General features: G+C 49.7%; 1 protein-coding gene across 1 annotated transcript in view; it reads right to left on the bottom strand.

The window, feature by feature from the left end:
- Positions 1-516: 516 nt before the first annotated feature.
- The window catches only part of cdca5 (cell division cycle associated 5), a 20476-nt gene continuing 7726 nt past the window's right edge, over positions 517-13266 (bottom strand). Inside the window, exons 4-7 of the mRNA XM_063036189.1 lie at positions 12148-12201; positions 7779-7820; positions 4735-5175; positions 517-2796 (exon numbers count right to left, since the gene is read on the bottom strand). Coding sequence (XP_062892259.1) covers positions 2716-2796; positions 4735-5175; positions 7779-7820; positions 12148-12201 — 618 coding nt within the window. The 3' untranslated portion in view covers positions 517-2715. The remainder of the gene's footprint in view (positions 2797-4734; positions 5176-7778; positions 7821-12147; positions 12202-13266) is intronic.

Raw genomic sequence — 13266 nt, 5'->3', positions numbered from 1 at the left:
GCATACGGTGCATTGGCCTTCATCAATCGTGGAATTGAATTTAGGAGCCAAGAGGTAATGTTGCAGCTATATCGGACCCTGGTCAGACCCCACTTGGAGTACTGTGCTCAGTTCTGGTCACCTCACTACAGGAAGGATGTGGAAGCCATAGAAAGGGTGCAGAGATCTACAAGGATGTTGCCTGGATTGGGGAGCATGCTTTATGAGAATGGGTTGAGTGGACTCAGCCTTTTCTCCTTGGAGCGACAGAGGATGAGAGGTGCCCTGATAGAGGTGTATAACATGAGCGGCATTGATTGTGCGGATAGTCAGAGGCTTTTTCCCAGGGCTGAAATGGTTGCCGCAAAAGGACACGTTTAAGGTGCTGTGGAGCAAGTACAGAGGAGAGGTCAGGGGTGAGCAGAGAGTGGTGAGTGCTTGGAATGGGCTGCCAGCAGTGGTGGTGGCGGATATGATAGGTCTTTTAAGAGACTTTTGGATAGGCACATGGAGCTTAGGAAAATAGAGGGCTATGGGTAACCCCAGTAATTTCTAAGGTAGGGACATGTTTGACACAACTTTGTGGGCCGAAGGGCCTGTATTGTGATGTAGGTTTTCTATGTTCTATGTAACCCAACATGAGTTGAAGTACCCCACACTCACAGACACAAAGTGCAGGAGGAACTCAGCAGGTCAGGCAGCATAGAATGAGGGGAGTAAACTGTCGGTGTGCGTTGAGGTACAGTGTTTATTGGGGCCAGGTTTGCAAAGCACTGTCTGCAAGGGTATTTTTAACCATTTATTGGTTACTTAATCAACAAATTAGAAATCCAAATACAATCATCATTATCAAACATAAAAACGGACCTTGCGTAGCATTGCTCAGAGATGGCACTATGCCCGCGAGACCAGAGATCCAGACAGACAACACAAGCTACTTCTATTCGTACTGAGTGCAGAGGACTTTCCCAAACCAGTAGGACTGTTTCAGGAAAACGTGGCATCTATGTATAACCCCACACCAGCCCTTCAGTACAGGCTGGTGGGTGTAAAATGTTCATTTAGTCTCTGCCAAATTAAACCTGTAGTTCTGTCTTAAAATAATCGAGGTTAGTAATCATCTGGGAGATTTCAGTTCAATTCAAGCAGACATCAAAGCAATAGATGGATTTGTTTTATCGAACATCTTGATTACTGGAGGGACAGGCCCACCCCTCACACTGTTGAACTGGAAGCGAGGGACTGGCGTGCACACTTTTAACGCTCACCCACGGGGGCCCCTGCTCTGGACAGTGACAAGAACGTCCACGCCATAGGAACGAAGAACCCACATCTCATCCACAGTACCCAGGAATCAAACACACACACAGCTGCCAACATCCCAGGTGTTTCCCCAAAAGACCACTGATACCGCCAGAGGTTCCCCCCCACTGTTAACCTGACAGCAAACTCTCGTAAAAAGCAAATTCACACGAACACACAGCTGACACACTCACACTCGCAGATACATACTCACCTGAACACACAGACCCAACTTACACTGACACACTTGACTCAGATACACAACTCACACCAAACGCAAACACACTCGACTCACAGCGACACACCTGACTTGCACCCACACACATTCCTGACTCAGCAACATACTCGGACCCTCATCTACCACACCCGCACAGACCCTGGCACGCACGGTTATTCAATCCAGGGCGAGTTTTGCGACACTGACGTTATATCCCACAGTGGAAAGCCACCTTGCGCTGAGTGTTAACGTCACCACGTGGTCGTACTGTAGGGGGCTGCAGCCGACACGCACACAGGACCGAGAGGGAGAGCGGGCAGAGTTGACTGCATTTAACAGCGAGTAAGACAGAGTCAGACGGAGTGAATCTGCACTGCGTCAACTGTAAAACACAACGACAGCCTCAGCAAACGTAACAACTAGAGTGGGACCAACACTGTCTGAGATAACACCAGCACAATAATAACCTACTTTAGCAATTACCCAGTCATTTCCATCATCTTACCACAGATTTCTCTCACTTTGATTTTTTTAAAAAATATATATAAATGTACTGCTGCACATATTAATTTTCTAATATACTGAGATCACAATTACAATTAATTCTCTTGCCCCCCCCCCGATGATTGATCAAAGGAAAAACACTTCCTTGAGAACAAAATGCATCGGAAAGAGGCGAGAAGGGGAAAGATGGAAGGGAAGATCATCTGCAATTAAATCATCGGTGGGATTCTCATAAACTTCAGTGGGGAGGTGGGGATGCTGCCAGTGATCGCTCGGGGGTGGTGGGAAGCAATAGCTGATAGGGAAATGGAGAGTGTTAGGTCTGGCCACAGATCCTGACCACCCTGCTAGTAGGATGGGTTTCAGGAGGTGAAAGACCCTACCAGAATGGAGAGCGGAGAGCATGTGAACAACCACACTGGGAGCCCGGAGGGTAGAGGGATGCTTAATCAGGCACACTGGCTTGGGTAGAGCGTGCAATTACATAGTCAGTTGCCCCACAGAACAGAAATCCCCAGCAAAAGTCCCCACAAGAATCTCCTCAGTCCTCTACACTCCTACTCTACAGGGCAAAGGGTTCTGTGTAGCTGCGGTAATCTTGGAGGCAGGTTCACGTGCGATTTACTGCAAAACCCAGTTTTTATATCCACAAAGGTGTCTGCTCGGCTCACAGCCGACCGTGCGCAGTTTGAGGAAGAACATCGGAATCCACTTCACTCCACCACGAGATCGAAGCGTTCGGCCTCTTCGAAGCTGGCATTCATCTGTGCTGCCCACTCATCCAGCACCGACTTCTGCAAGGCAGGGCAGGGCAGGGCATCGCATTAGTGAGAAACAGTGGCACAGCGGGACATACGCCGCTGGTACAGGAAGGGTCCGGGGGCTTTCGAGAGCGCAGAGAGGGCTCACCCGAGGGCCCGGCTCGTGAGGAGAGGTGGAACGAGGTTGGGTTGTTTTCTCTGATAGAGGTTTATGAGATCGTGAGGGGCATAGATCAAGCAGAAGGTTCAGGGTCCTTTCCCCAAATGTTGAATGCTGGAGGTTCACCAGGCTGCTGCCTGGTTTAGAGAGCACATGCTATAACAAGAGCCTGGACAGCTTGGGTTGTTTTCTCTGGAGTGACTGAAGCTGAGGGGAGACCTGATAGAGATTTAAGATTATGAGAGGCGTAGACAGGTAGTGTCTCCCCCCCACCCACGGTAAAATATTTAATGCCACATGTATTGAATACGAGAGGGATAGATAGTCTGTTTCCCCAGCGTGGGGAAGACCAGCACTAGAGGGCATACATTAAAGGTGAGATGGTGGAAGTTTAAGAAAATGTGCCAGGAAAGTTTCAGTTTATATAAGGAGGGAGGTAGGAGCCTGGGACAGGCTACAGGACGGGGATGGTAGTGGATACTGCACAACAGATGTGTTTAAACAGGCTGTCTGAGAGGCACATGGACAAGCAGGGATGGAAGCATACACTTATGTTTCGCCAGACCCAAGGCATTGGTCAGACCGCAGTCGGGAGTACTGAGAGCAGTTTTGGGGTCCCTCATCTTAGAAAGGACGTGCTGGCATTGGAGAGGGCCCAGAGGAGGTTCACAAGAATGATTCTGGGAATGAAAGTGGAGCATTTGAAGCCTGTACTCACTGGAGTTCAAAAAGAACGAGGGTGGATTTCAATGAAACATGCTGAATAGTGAATTCTGAGCCCACTGAATTGAGGGGTGGGGGGGGAGACAGCACGGGAGTGTAGTGGTTAGCATCTTCAGGCTGTGTTGGTCACCGAAGCAAACGACAAATATCATTGTATGTTTCGATGTACAGTATTGTGCAAACTCTTAGGCTCCCTAACCATACGCGTGCGCCCAGGACTTTTGCACAGGGCTGTACAAGTGACAAATCAAGCTAATCTTTTAGGTATCTACCTCCTCTTCCAATGGTCTGGTCACCACCTCCCCACCAACATCCCCGGGGGCGGGGGGTAGAGAATTACTGAGACTCTCCCAACCTCTGCGAGCATTTCCAAAAAACTTTACACGTCTAGGGTGTGGACAACAATTTCCAATATAGGGTTAGAAGATCTGTGTGTTGCTGAAGCGTTCTGACCTTGTGGGCATCCTGTATTTTTTAAATTAAGTTGTGAATCTACATAACTAAGATTATAGTGTTAGGCATCAATACCCCTCCTTGGGGCAAAACAAGGTTAAGTGCGGACAAAGATGCCACCAAATCAAAAGAGTCTCTGGATTGTCAAAACTTTGACATCTTGGGGGGGGGGGCGGGTACAGGTTTGCTCACTTATCTGCTACTCAGAGTTCAACACATGTGGACACTCTGTGATATCATGCTAAAATAAAAAATTGGCCACGAAGTCTGGTGAATTAAAAATTCCCTGACACTGGGCGAGAACTCAGGCCAGGTAAACTCGCAGCATCTGCCCACACCAGTTTGGGAGGTTTGCGAAAGAAAGGTTAGCTTTACATGTCTTGTAGAGTGAAGCGAGCTGTTTGCATCAAATCAAAGCGGACGTCACTCTTACGGACACCCAGGGATGGCAGGGACTGGGCTGACTGGTGTTGCCAGAAGCGGAAACAGAGCAGGATGCCGATTTAACCAAGAGAGAGAATGGTTTTGCTCGTTTTTAACTGGCAGGTGGGATCAGAGGGTGGGGGAGGGATCGTTGATGAATCGAGGCAGTCCAGCCATCACAGGTCGGAGGAAGGATCGCACGGCGGACTCACCTCAATCTCAACTACCCTCCGTTTCTTCTTCTTCTCTTTGGCGGCGGCCACACCAGGAATGGCGCCCGGCGACAGGAGCGGGGCCGACGGCTTCTCCCGCGGGTTGACGGGCTTCACCGGCGAGACAGCCGGCAGGGCCTCGGTGGCCAGGAGCCTCTCGAAGCCGAAGAAGGAACGGCGCGCCGGGTGCCACTGGTTGGGGGTGGAGGTGTCGGAGCCGGAGCCGTCACTGGCATTGCCAGCCTGCGTGCCGAACGGGCTCAGCCGGCTGTAGGAACGCCGCACCTTCTGGGACATCACCAGGTCTGGGTCGCGCGGCGGCACTTCAGGGTCCTCGGCGGAGGGGGTGGTGGTGACGGGCAGCGGGGGAGGTGGCTCAGCCTCAGCCCCCGGCCCAGGGGAGACCTGACACACGTTCTCCTTCATGGCCTCGGCATGGACCTGTGGGAGGGAGCAGACCGTCACCCCGGTTGCGGAACAGCGCGTTAGGGAGGGAGGGAGGGGGGCACTCACGACGTTCGAGGCTGCTGACCACCTCCTCATCCAGACACAAGGGTTAACATAACGTCCAGTGGCCACCAACGTCCGGGCAGAACACGCTCAGTATGCCACCACCCTCTGCCTTATTTGGGCAAGCCAATTCTGAATCCACACAGCTAAGTTTCGCTGGACCCCACACCTCCTGTCTTGCTGAATGAACCTTGTGGTACGACTTACTAAAAACCATATACACCACCTCAGAGAATTCCATCAGGCTCGTGAGGCACAAAATGCCCTTGCAAAGCCACAGAAACATGTTGCTATACAAGACCAGAGGACTCCAGTTAATCAGGAAAACAGCCGGGATTCCCTTTATTTATTAGGGACACTATGCTGATTAATTGGGACGGGAGACTGTTGCCAAGCAGTTTCCAACTAGCGTCAGAAGCACACACGAGAGGTGGACTTCGGCGCCACGCCAATGCTTAGAGCAAACGGCTTTTAAATAGCGTCAGTTACATGTATTTGTGTTCAAAAAGTAGTGATTTTTGGCACTGATGGTTGGCAAGAAATAAGCAGCAAGATAACTCAGAGCTCGCTTTGCTCATTGCGGTTTCCAGCATTCAGGCTTGGAGATGCCAGAAACGGCTGGAAATGAAAATGAAATGATTTCGCTTCTTCAACAAGTTAAATACTATGAAGAATTTGAAGGTATCAACTCCAAATGTTACAATGAAAATGAAGATTTGGAAAGCATTGTACGAAGACAGTCCATTCTTTGTACTATGTGTCTGCATTGAATTTGTTCGTTTACAGTCAATCAGAAAGAATACAGCAGCGGATGCCGAATTCCTCCAATCAATCAATATTAGGAACTAAGTTTTATAGTACTGTAGACTTTTGGTAGTGTTCCAGTTTGTTATGTTTTTCATTTAAATACACAATTTGTTACTCAGTTAAGCAGTAGTTTGTGTATTAAAAAAAAAAACACCATTTTAACTATTTCTATGGAACTTCAGCTAATTGGGACAAAATGCCTTGGTCCCAATGTAACCTCTTCCACATGGCTGGGTTCTGTCGGGGTCTCGATCTGTAGTTACAGCTGGCTTCTCAGACTTGCTGTGCCAGGAGCAGCCTGGAAGACGTGTGCCTTCGGGGAGCGGCCCCATAGACGACCAGATTCCTCGCCGACTGAAGTGTCGTGAAACATTGGGACAGCAGAGTGTTGGGATGGGCTGTAGATTTTGACGGATTCTAGATCAAGGTCTGTTGGGAAGTGTTTACAGATGATTGCACGGTAAGGAGGGGTTGGGGGTGGGGTGGCACAAGTAGGGGGAGGGTCAATGTTTCTGCTGATGATGCATTGGGAGGAGGTGGGGGCTTTGGGGTTCTGATATCACCATCATTCATTTCTTTGGGGTTTCTTGTTTCGTGGATGTCTGTGAAGAGTAAGAATCTCAGGTTGTATACTGTATATATTCTCTCTGACATTAAGTGATAACCGACTTCCCTTCAGACTTCTCTCCCCACCCCACCAAGCATAACAAAAGCTGCAGACCTGAACCAGAGCTGGCAACATGTCCTGCCTGTTAACCATTGAGTCAAAGGGTTAATCTTTATACGCTCACCTGGAACACAACAGAACGCTGTTTGCAACTGTGAGAGTGGTGAAGGGGGTTGGGACAGTGGTGACAAGTGAGGATGGGTTCTGACCTGGTGCCTTGCCGTCATGCGATGTACAGTATTTATCCACTTAGGGCAATTTTGTGAGGCCTCGCTGACCGACTGGTCGCCAACGGCTCCTCAGATTGAGGTGGAGATGTGCTGCAGCGAAGGGGAGCTTTGGGCAGTTTTTCAGGGCCTTGCTGTCGTGCTGGTCGTGAGCAGTGCCGCGGACCGGCAGAACGGGAGGTGTGCTGCTGTAAGAGGGGCCCGTGCACACCCAGGTAAGCATTTTAATGCTGTCCTGTCCTGATAAACACAGCACTGTAGTTCAAAGCAGATCATTGGGATTTTTGTCTTTCTGTTTCATCGAACGGGATTCGAGAAACTATTGCCCCTCAACATAGACAAGTACAGCACAGAAACAAGCCATTCGGCCCATCTAGTCCATGTAAAATGATTGTTCTGTCTAGTCCCACTGACCCACACCAGGACCACAGCCCTCCGTACACCTCCCATCCAACTTCTCTTCAGTGTTGCAATCGAACCTGCGTCCTGCACTTCCACACTCCCACCGCTCTGAGTGAAGTCCAGGTTCCCCTTAAACATTTCACGCAAACCTATGACCTATAGTTGTAGCCCCACCCAACCTCAGTGGAAAAAGCCTGCTTGCACAATACTCCACATTGGCCTCATCAACGTCTTCCATTACTTCAGCGTAACAGCCCGACTCCTGTAGTCAATGAGCTGATGCACGAAGTCCAGTGTGCCAAAAGCTTTCTGTACAACCCTGTCCACCCATGACGCCACTTTCAAGGGATTATGTATTCCCAGATCTCTGTTTCGCAGCCACTGGGGTCACTTGAGGACCGGGTCAGGGAGGGAAGGAGGTGCATACTCACCCGAGGGCTTCGCCTTGGGGCTGTAGATGTGCCTGGAGTGAGCTGGACAAGACAAGAGTTTGGTTAGTTTCATCCATTACACTTAGTATAACCTATATCGGCATCTGTTAGTCTCATGAGACCATGGATTTGCGCCTTGGAAGGTTTCCAGGGCGCAGGCCTGGGCAAGGTTGTATGGAAGACTAGCAGTTGCCCATGCTGAAAATCTCCCCTCTCCACGCCACCGATGTTGTCCAAGGGAAGGGCACTAGGGCCAATACAGCTTGGCGCCAGTGTCGTCACGGAGCAATGTGTGGTTAAGTGCCTTGCTCAAGGACACAACACGTTGCCTCAGCCAGGGCTCGAAATAACGACCTTCAGATCACGAGATGAACACCTTAACCACTTGGCCACGCACTAACACTTAGTATAACCAGTTCACGAGTAAAACAGCAGGGCAATACTCTTGCACCTACGTCTGTAGAAATTTGCTAGTGATTTTGGTGACACGTCACATCTCCTCAGACTCAGAATGAATTTTGCCACTGGATACTTCCTCAGACAGTGAGAAACCTTAATTGGCCAAGTCACAGCAGAAGTGGAAATCTGTTTTAAACATCTCCAGGCATTATGGCTTGCGGAGAGATCTCTCAACTCAAAGCTGCCCAGCCCCTGACCACTTCTCCTACAAAGCCAATACTTCGCGGGCTGAAGGGCCTGTATTGTGCTGGGGGTTTTCTAAAAGCAAATTCAAGAAAATCGGGAGATGCTGGAGCACACACAAATGCTGGAGGAACTGAGCAGGTCAAGTAGCATCTATGGAAAAGAGGAAAACAGCCGACATTTCAGGCAGAGACCCTTCAGCAGGACTGGGAAGGAAGGGGGAAGAAGTCAGAATAAGGAGGTTTTAAAAACGGAAACACGAGGAAATCTGCAGATGCTGGAATTTCAAGCAATACACATCAAAGTTGCTGGTGAACGCAGCAGGCCAGGTAGCATCTATAGGAAGAGGTACAGTCGACGTTTTGGGCCGGGACCCTTCGCCAGGACTAACTGAAAGAAGAGAAAGTAAGAGATTTGAAAGTGGGAGGGGGAGAATAAGGTGGTGGTGGGGGAGGGGGCCAGAGGGGAGGAAGTAGTACAAGGTGGCAGGTGATAGGTGGAACCGGGAGGGGGAGGGGTGAAGTAAAAAGCTGGGAGTTGATTGGTGAAGGAGATAAAGAGCTGGAGAAGGGGGAATCTGATAGGAGGAGGAGAAGCAGAGAGCGCAGTGATGGGCAGGTAAGGAGATGCGGTGAGAGAGCAAATTGCAGAGTTCCCATTCCAAACTTACTCATCTGACACCTCGGCAGGATGAGGCCGGAAACCGCGGAGAGCAGCCTGACTGGTCACACCACCCCCTGGTATGGAGGGGCCAGATCAGAAAACGCTGCAGAGGGTTGTGAACTCGGCCAGTTTCACCCTGGGTGCGAGTCTCCCCAGCGTCGAGGACGCCTTGAAAAGGCAGCACCCTTCATTATGGACCCCAACCACCACTGAAGACACACTCTGTGCTTCATGAATAGCCTCTTCCCTTCCACCGCCGGACTGTGAAATGGACGGTGAACCACGAACACCACCGGGACCTTTTGCTCTCCCTTTGAAACACATCTATATCGAGCAATTTATAGTGTTTTTAAATGTATTGCACTATATGCTGTGACAGAACAAACTTAATGACAAAGTTTGTCATGAAAAAGTTCACAGGGATTTTCCTGGGACTGGAGGGCTCCATCAGGGAGGAGGCTATGTAACATCCGCGTCGGGACCACCAGCCTCAGAAAGTGACTTTCCACAAGCAGTAAAGCTAATCAACACCCCCCCCCCACCCCAACCACCACTGCTTTATCACTTCCTGTCAGTCACCTTATGTACAGACACTCCTCTGCCTAGCGTCATTTTATGGACATACTTTCTACTCTTATGGACATACAATGGGGGGGGGGGGGGTGAGAGATATCATGGAAACATTTCCTTTTTTTTTGGCACGTGCCCGAGAGGAGGGGGAGACAGAGACAGAGACAGAGACTGACCAACTGTCTGACTGACTGTGACTGTGTCTGACTGTCTGACCGTCGCCACTCCTCACACAGACATTGTCTCAGTATCTTCCCTTTATTTTACGAGGTCGAGTTGCAATCTCGACACTCAACCTGGCACAGATGGAAGGCGTACTTGGGAGCGGACCCGACTGGTCTGGCACCGATGTTGTTGTGCCAACAGCCGGCCCTCAATGAAACATTTCCAGTGTTAAAAGGCCTGAACGGATTAGATATGGCAAAATCATTTCCCATGATGGCAGAGTCCAGGACAAGAGGGCACAACTTCAGAACTGAAGGACGTCCTTTTAGAATAGAGACGCGGAGAAATTACTTCAGTCAGAGGGTGGTAAATCTGTGGAATTTGTTGCCAGGAGTGGCTGAGGAGGCCAAGTCATTGGGTGTATTTAAGGCAGAGGTAGATAGGTTCTTGATTAGCCAGGGCATCAAAGAATATGGGGAGAAGGCAGGGGAGTGGGGATGACTGGAAGAATTGGATCAGCCCATGATTGAATGGCGAAGCAGATTCATTACCTCTGCTCCTGTATCTTATGGTCTTATTGTGTTTTTTTGGGCTGCATCAGACCCAGAGTAACAATGATCTTGTTCCCCATTACACTTGTGTACATTAAACAATCTTGTCTGTAAGTGCTGGTACAGCTTCCCCCAAGAGCAACGCAGGCTGAGGGGTGACTTCGCAGAGATGTATGAAAATCTCAAAGTGAGCACGTCAGGTGGATGATCACAAACTTTATCGTCAGTGCAGGGGCGTCTGTAACCAGAGGACACAGGCTGAAGGCGAGAGGAAAGAGACTCAAGAGGAACCCGAGGGGAAACTTCTTCACCCAGAGGGTCGTCTGGGCACCGAACAAGCTGTCAGAGGAAGTAGCTGAGGCAGGTACATCAACAAGATCTAAAGGGCACTCGGAATGGACTGACTTTGCCTCACCTCGCGGCGAAGGGAAGGGTTGATCGGCACTGCAGCTGAGGAGATATGCGCACGGGGGTTACAGAGTCATATCAGACAGAGGCAGGTCCTGTGGTTTGAGATGATATTTATGCATCGGTCCATCCAAGGGGACCACAACCTTGTTGGGGGCTCGTGTGCCTCAGTGACCCAGAGAGCTGCGTTGGCTGCAGTCAGGGTTTTACGCTTTGGCTCTTGGTCGGGTCACCCGCGCCAAACAGGTCAAAGGGCAGAGGCCAGACCAAGAGTGGTCCAGGGGTTCAGCTCGGGGCTAACAACCCTGACTGGTCAAACAAAATTGTCACGGAAACAGCAAAGAAGGATCTACGCCCGAGTGTGAAGGTATGGACAGACGGAGACTGAGCGCCTTCAGAGCTGCTCTAAACACCAGCAGCGTAACGGGCAGCAAGTATTGGTCCACGTCTATCTGAGCCGGCGCCTGGCTCACGTCCCTCCAAACAGGGGTTCCCAACCTGGGCTCCATGGCGCCCTGCTTAATTGGAATTGGCCTGCAGCACGATCTCCTGTTCTAAACTTTCTCTACCCTGGATATGGATAGGACAGGTTTGCAGAGACATGGGAGAACTGAGGGCAAATGAAGCTTAGATGGAGCCCAGGGCCTGTACCTCTGCTGTCTGGCAAATCGGTCAGTCACTTGGATGAAGAAATTTAATTCAGAAACGCCAGTTGCTGGACTGTGAGTGAGAAAGAAAATCTGCTGCAGGGACTCTGCATGTTGGAAAGCATCTGTAGAGATGAACCGGACTGTCCATCTCCCTGCCCGAGGAGACAGCTACCGGTCTCGTACGATGGGCGAGCGGGGGACGACAAATGGCCTCCAATTGCCACTACCTCGCTCAGCCGAAAACTAGAGGACATGGGTTAAAGGTGAGGAGAGAAAGGTTGAAAGCGGGCAACGTATTCCTCCCCGCATTGGTACATGGGGCAAACTGGCAGGGGAAGAGGGAGAGGGTGGGTAGAATAACATCTACAAGACAGTAGGGACGTGGATCCAAACGTGGCTACGGTGACAGGGTCAGACAGACACCTTGGTCGGCATGGACTAAAGGCCTGTTTCTGTCCGGTGTGACTAACTCTGAGCACGTCCCCTCAGCTGTAGCGTCCATCAACCCTCTCCTCCTCCAAGAAGTTGGGCAGTCAGTCCATGCCAGCGCCAGTCCAAGGCAACATCAGACCAAAACGTCAGTCTGACATCGCTAAGGCAAAACTGTAACTCAGTCTACGACAATAAGTCAATCTATGACACATTTAAAATAAAATTACCCCAGTCACACTCCACCCCACCCAAAAATAAAAAAAACTCACATAAGCATTCTCCACTTACGTTTTTCTGAGGTTTGATCTTCTTCAAAACGATGGAGCGTTTGACGGCCGGCACCTGCGTAAAAATCACATCAGTCACAAGAACCTTCAGCACAGGTCGGGCTGCCTCCCAGCTCCCCCTCCATCGTACATAGGCTAATGCACACCACACCCCTTCCTGCAAGAAATTCTATTGCCTTTAAGTCAAGTTGCTTTTACTGTCATTTCAACCATAACTGCTGGTACAGTACGCGGTAAAAACAAAACAACATTCCTCCAGGACCCTGGTACTACATGAAACAACACAAAACTACACTAGACTATGTGAGAGAACACAAACCTACATTAGACTTCAGGCCTACAGGGGACTACATAAAGGGCACAAAACAGTGCAAGACAGTACAATAATAAAAACAATAGGCACAGTAAAGGACAAATCACAATATAATAATAAATGATGTAAATGTAAACAATGTTTTAGCAGGAATTGAGAAAGAAATGAGCAAAATTGCAAAGGCAGTGAAGTGGTGTTCAGCTGAGTGTGTGTGGGTGCCAGCCTAGACTCTGGGTATTGGGGAGTCTGATGGCTTGGGGGGAGAAACTGTTACACAGTCTGGTCGTGAGAGCCCGAATGCTTCGGTGCCTTTTGCCAGACGGCAGGAGGGAGAAGAGTTTGTATGAGGGGTGTGTGGGGTCCTTCATAATGCTGTTTGCTTTGCGGATGCAGCGTGTGGTTAACTCCCCCAGTTCAAAAAAAAACACAAAATGCACAGCTCAAGAGACTAAAAGAAATAGGATTTTCCCTGCAGAAGTGAACACACTTGTGTTCTTGATGTTTATTGCTTATTTATTATTGAATTTGCAGTTTGTTGCCTTTTGCTGTTTGTCTGACTTGTGTGTAGTTATTCACTGATTCTATCATGTTTCTTTGTAGTTACTGAGTAAGAAAATGAATCTCAGGGTTGTATACAGTGGCACACATGTACTCTGATAATAAATGTATCAAAGTTTACCCTGCTGTCTGCTGAACTGAGGCTGTGGCCGTGAGCCTCCTCTGGGAACCCACACAAGAGTCAGCAAGTTGCGACAGGCACAGAACCTTCAGCACAGTCAGGCTGCCTCTCCGCTCCACTGTACGCAG

The sequence above is a fragment of the Mobula hypostoma genome, chromosome 30 (assembly GCF_963921235.1).
Source record: "Mobula hypostoma chromosome 30, sMobHyp1.1, whole genome shotgun sequence".
Classification (NCBI taxonomy): Eukaryota; Metazoa; Chordata; class Chondrichthyes; order Myliobatiformes; family Myliobatidae; genus Mobula; species Mobula hypostoma.
This window is presented reverse-complemented; position numbering and strand designations above follow the sequence as displayed.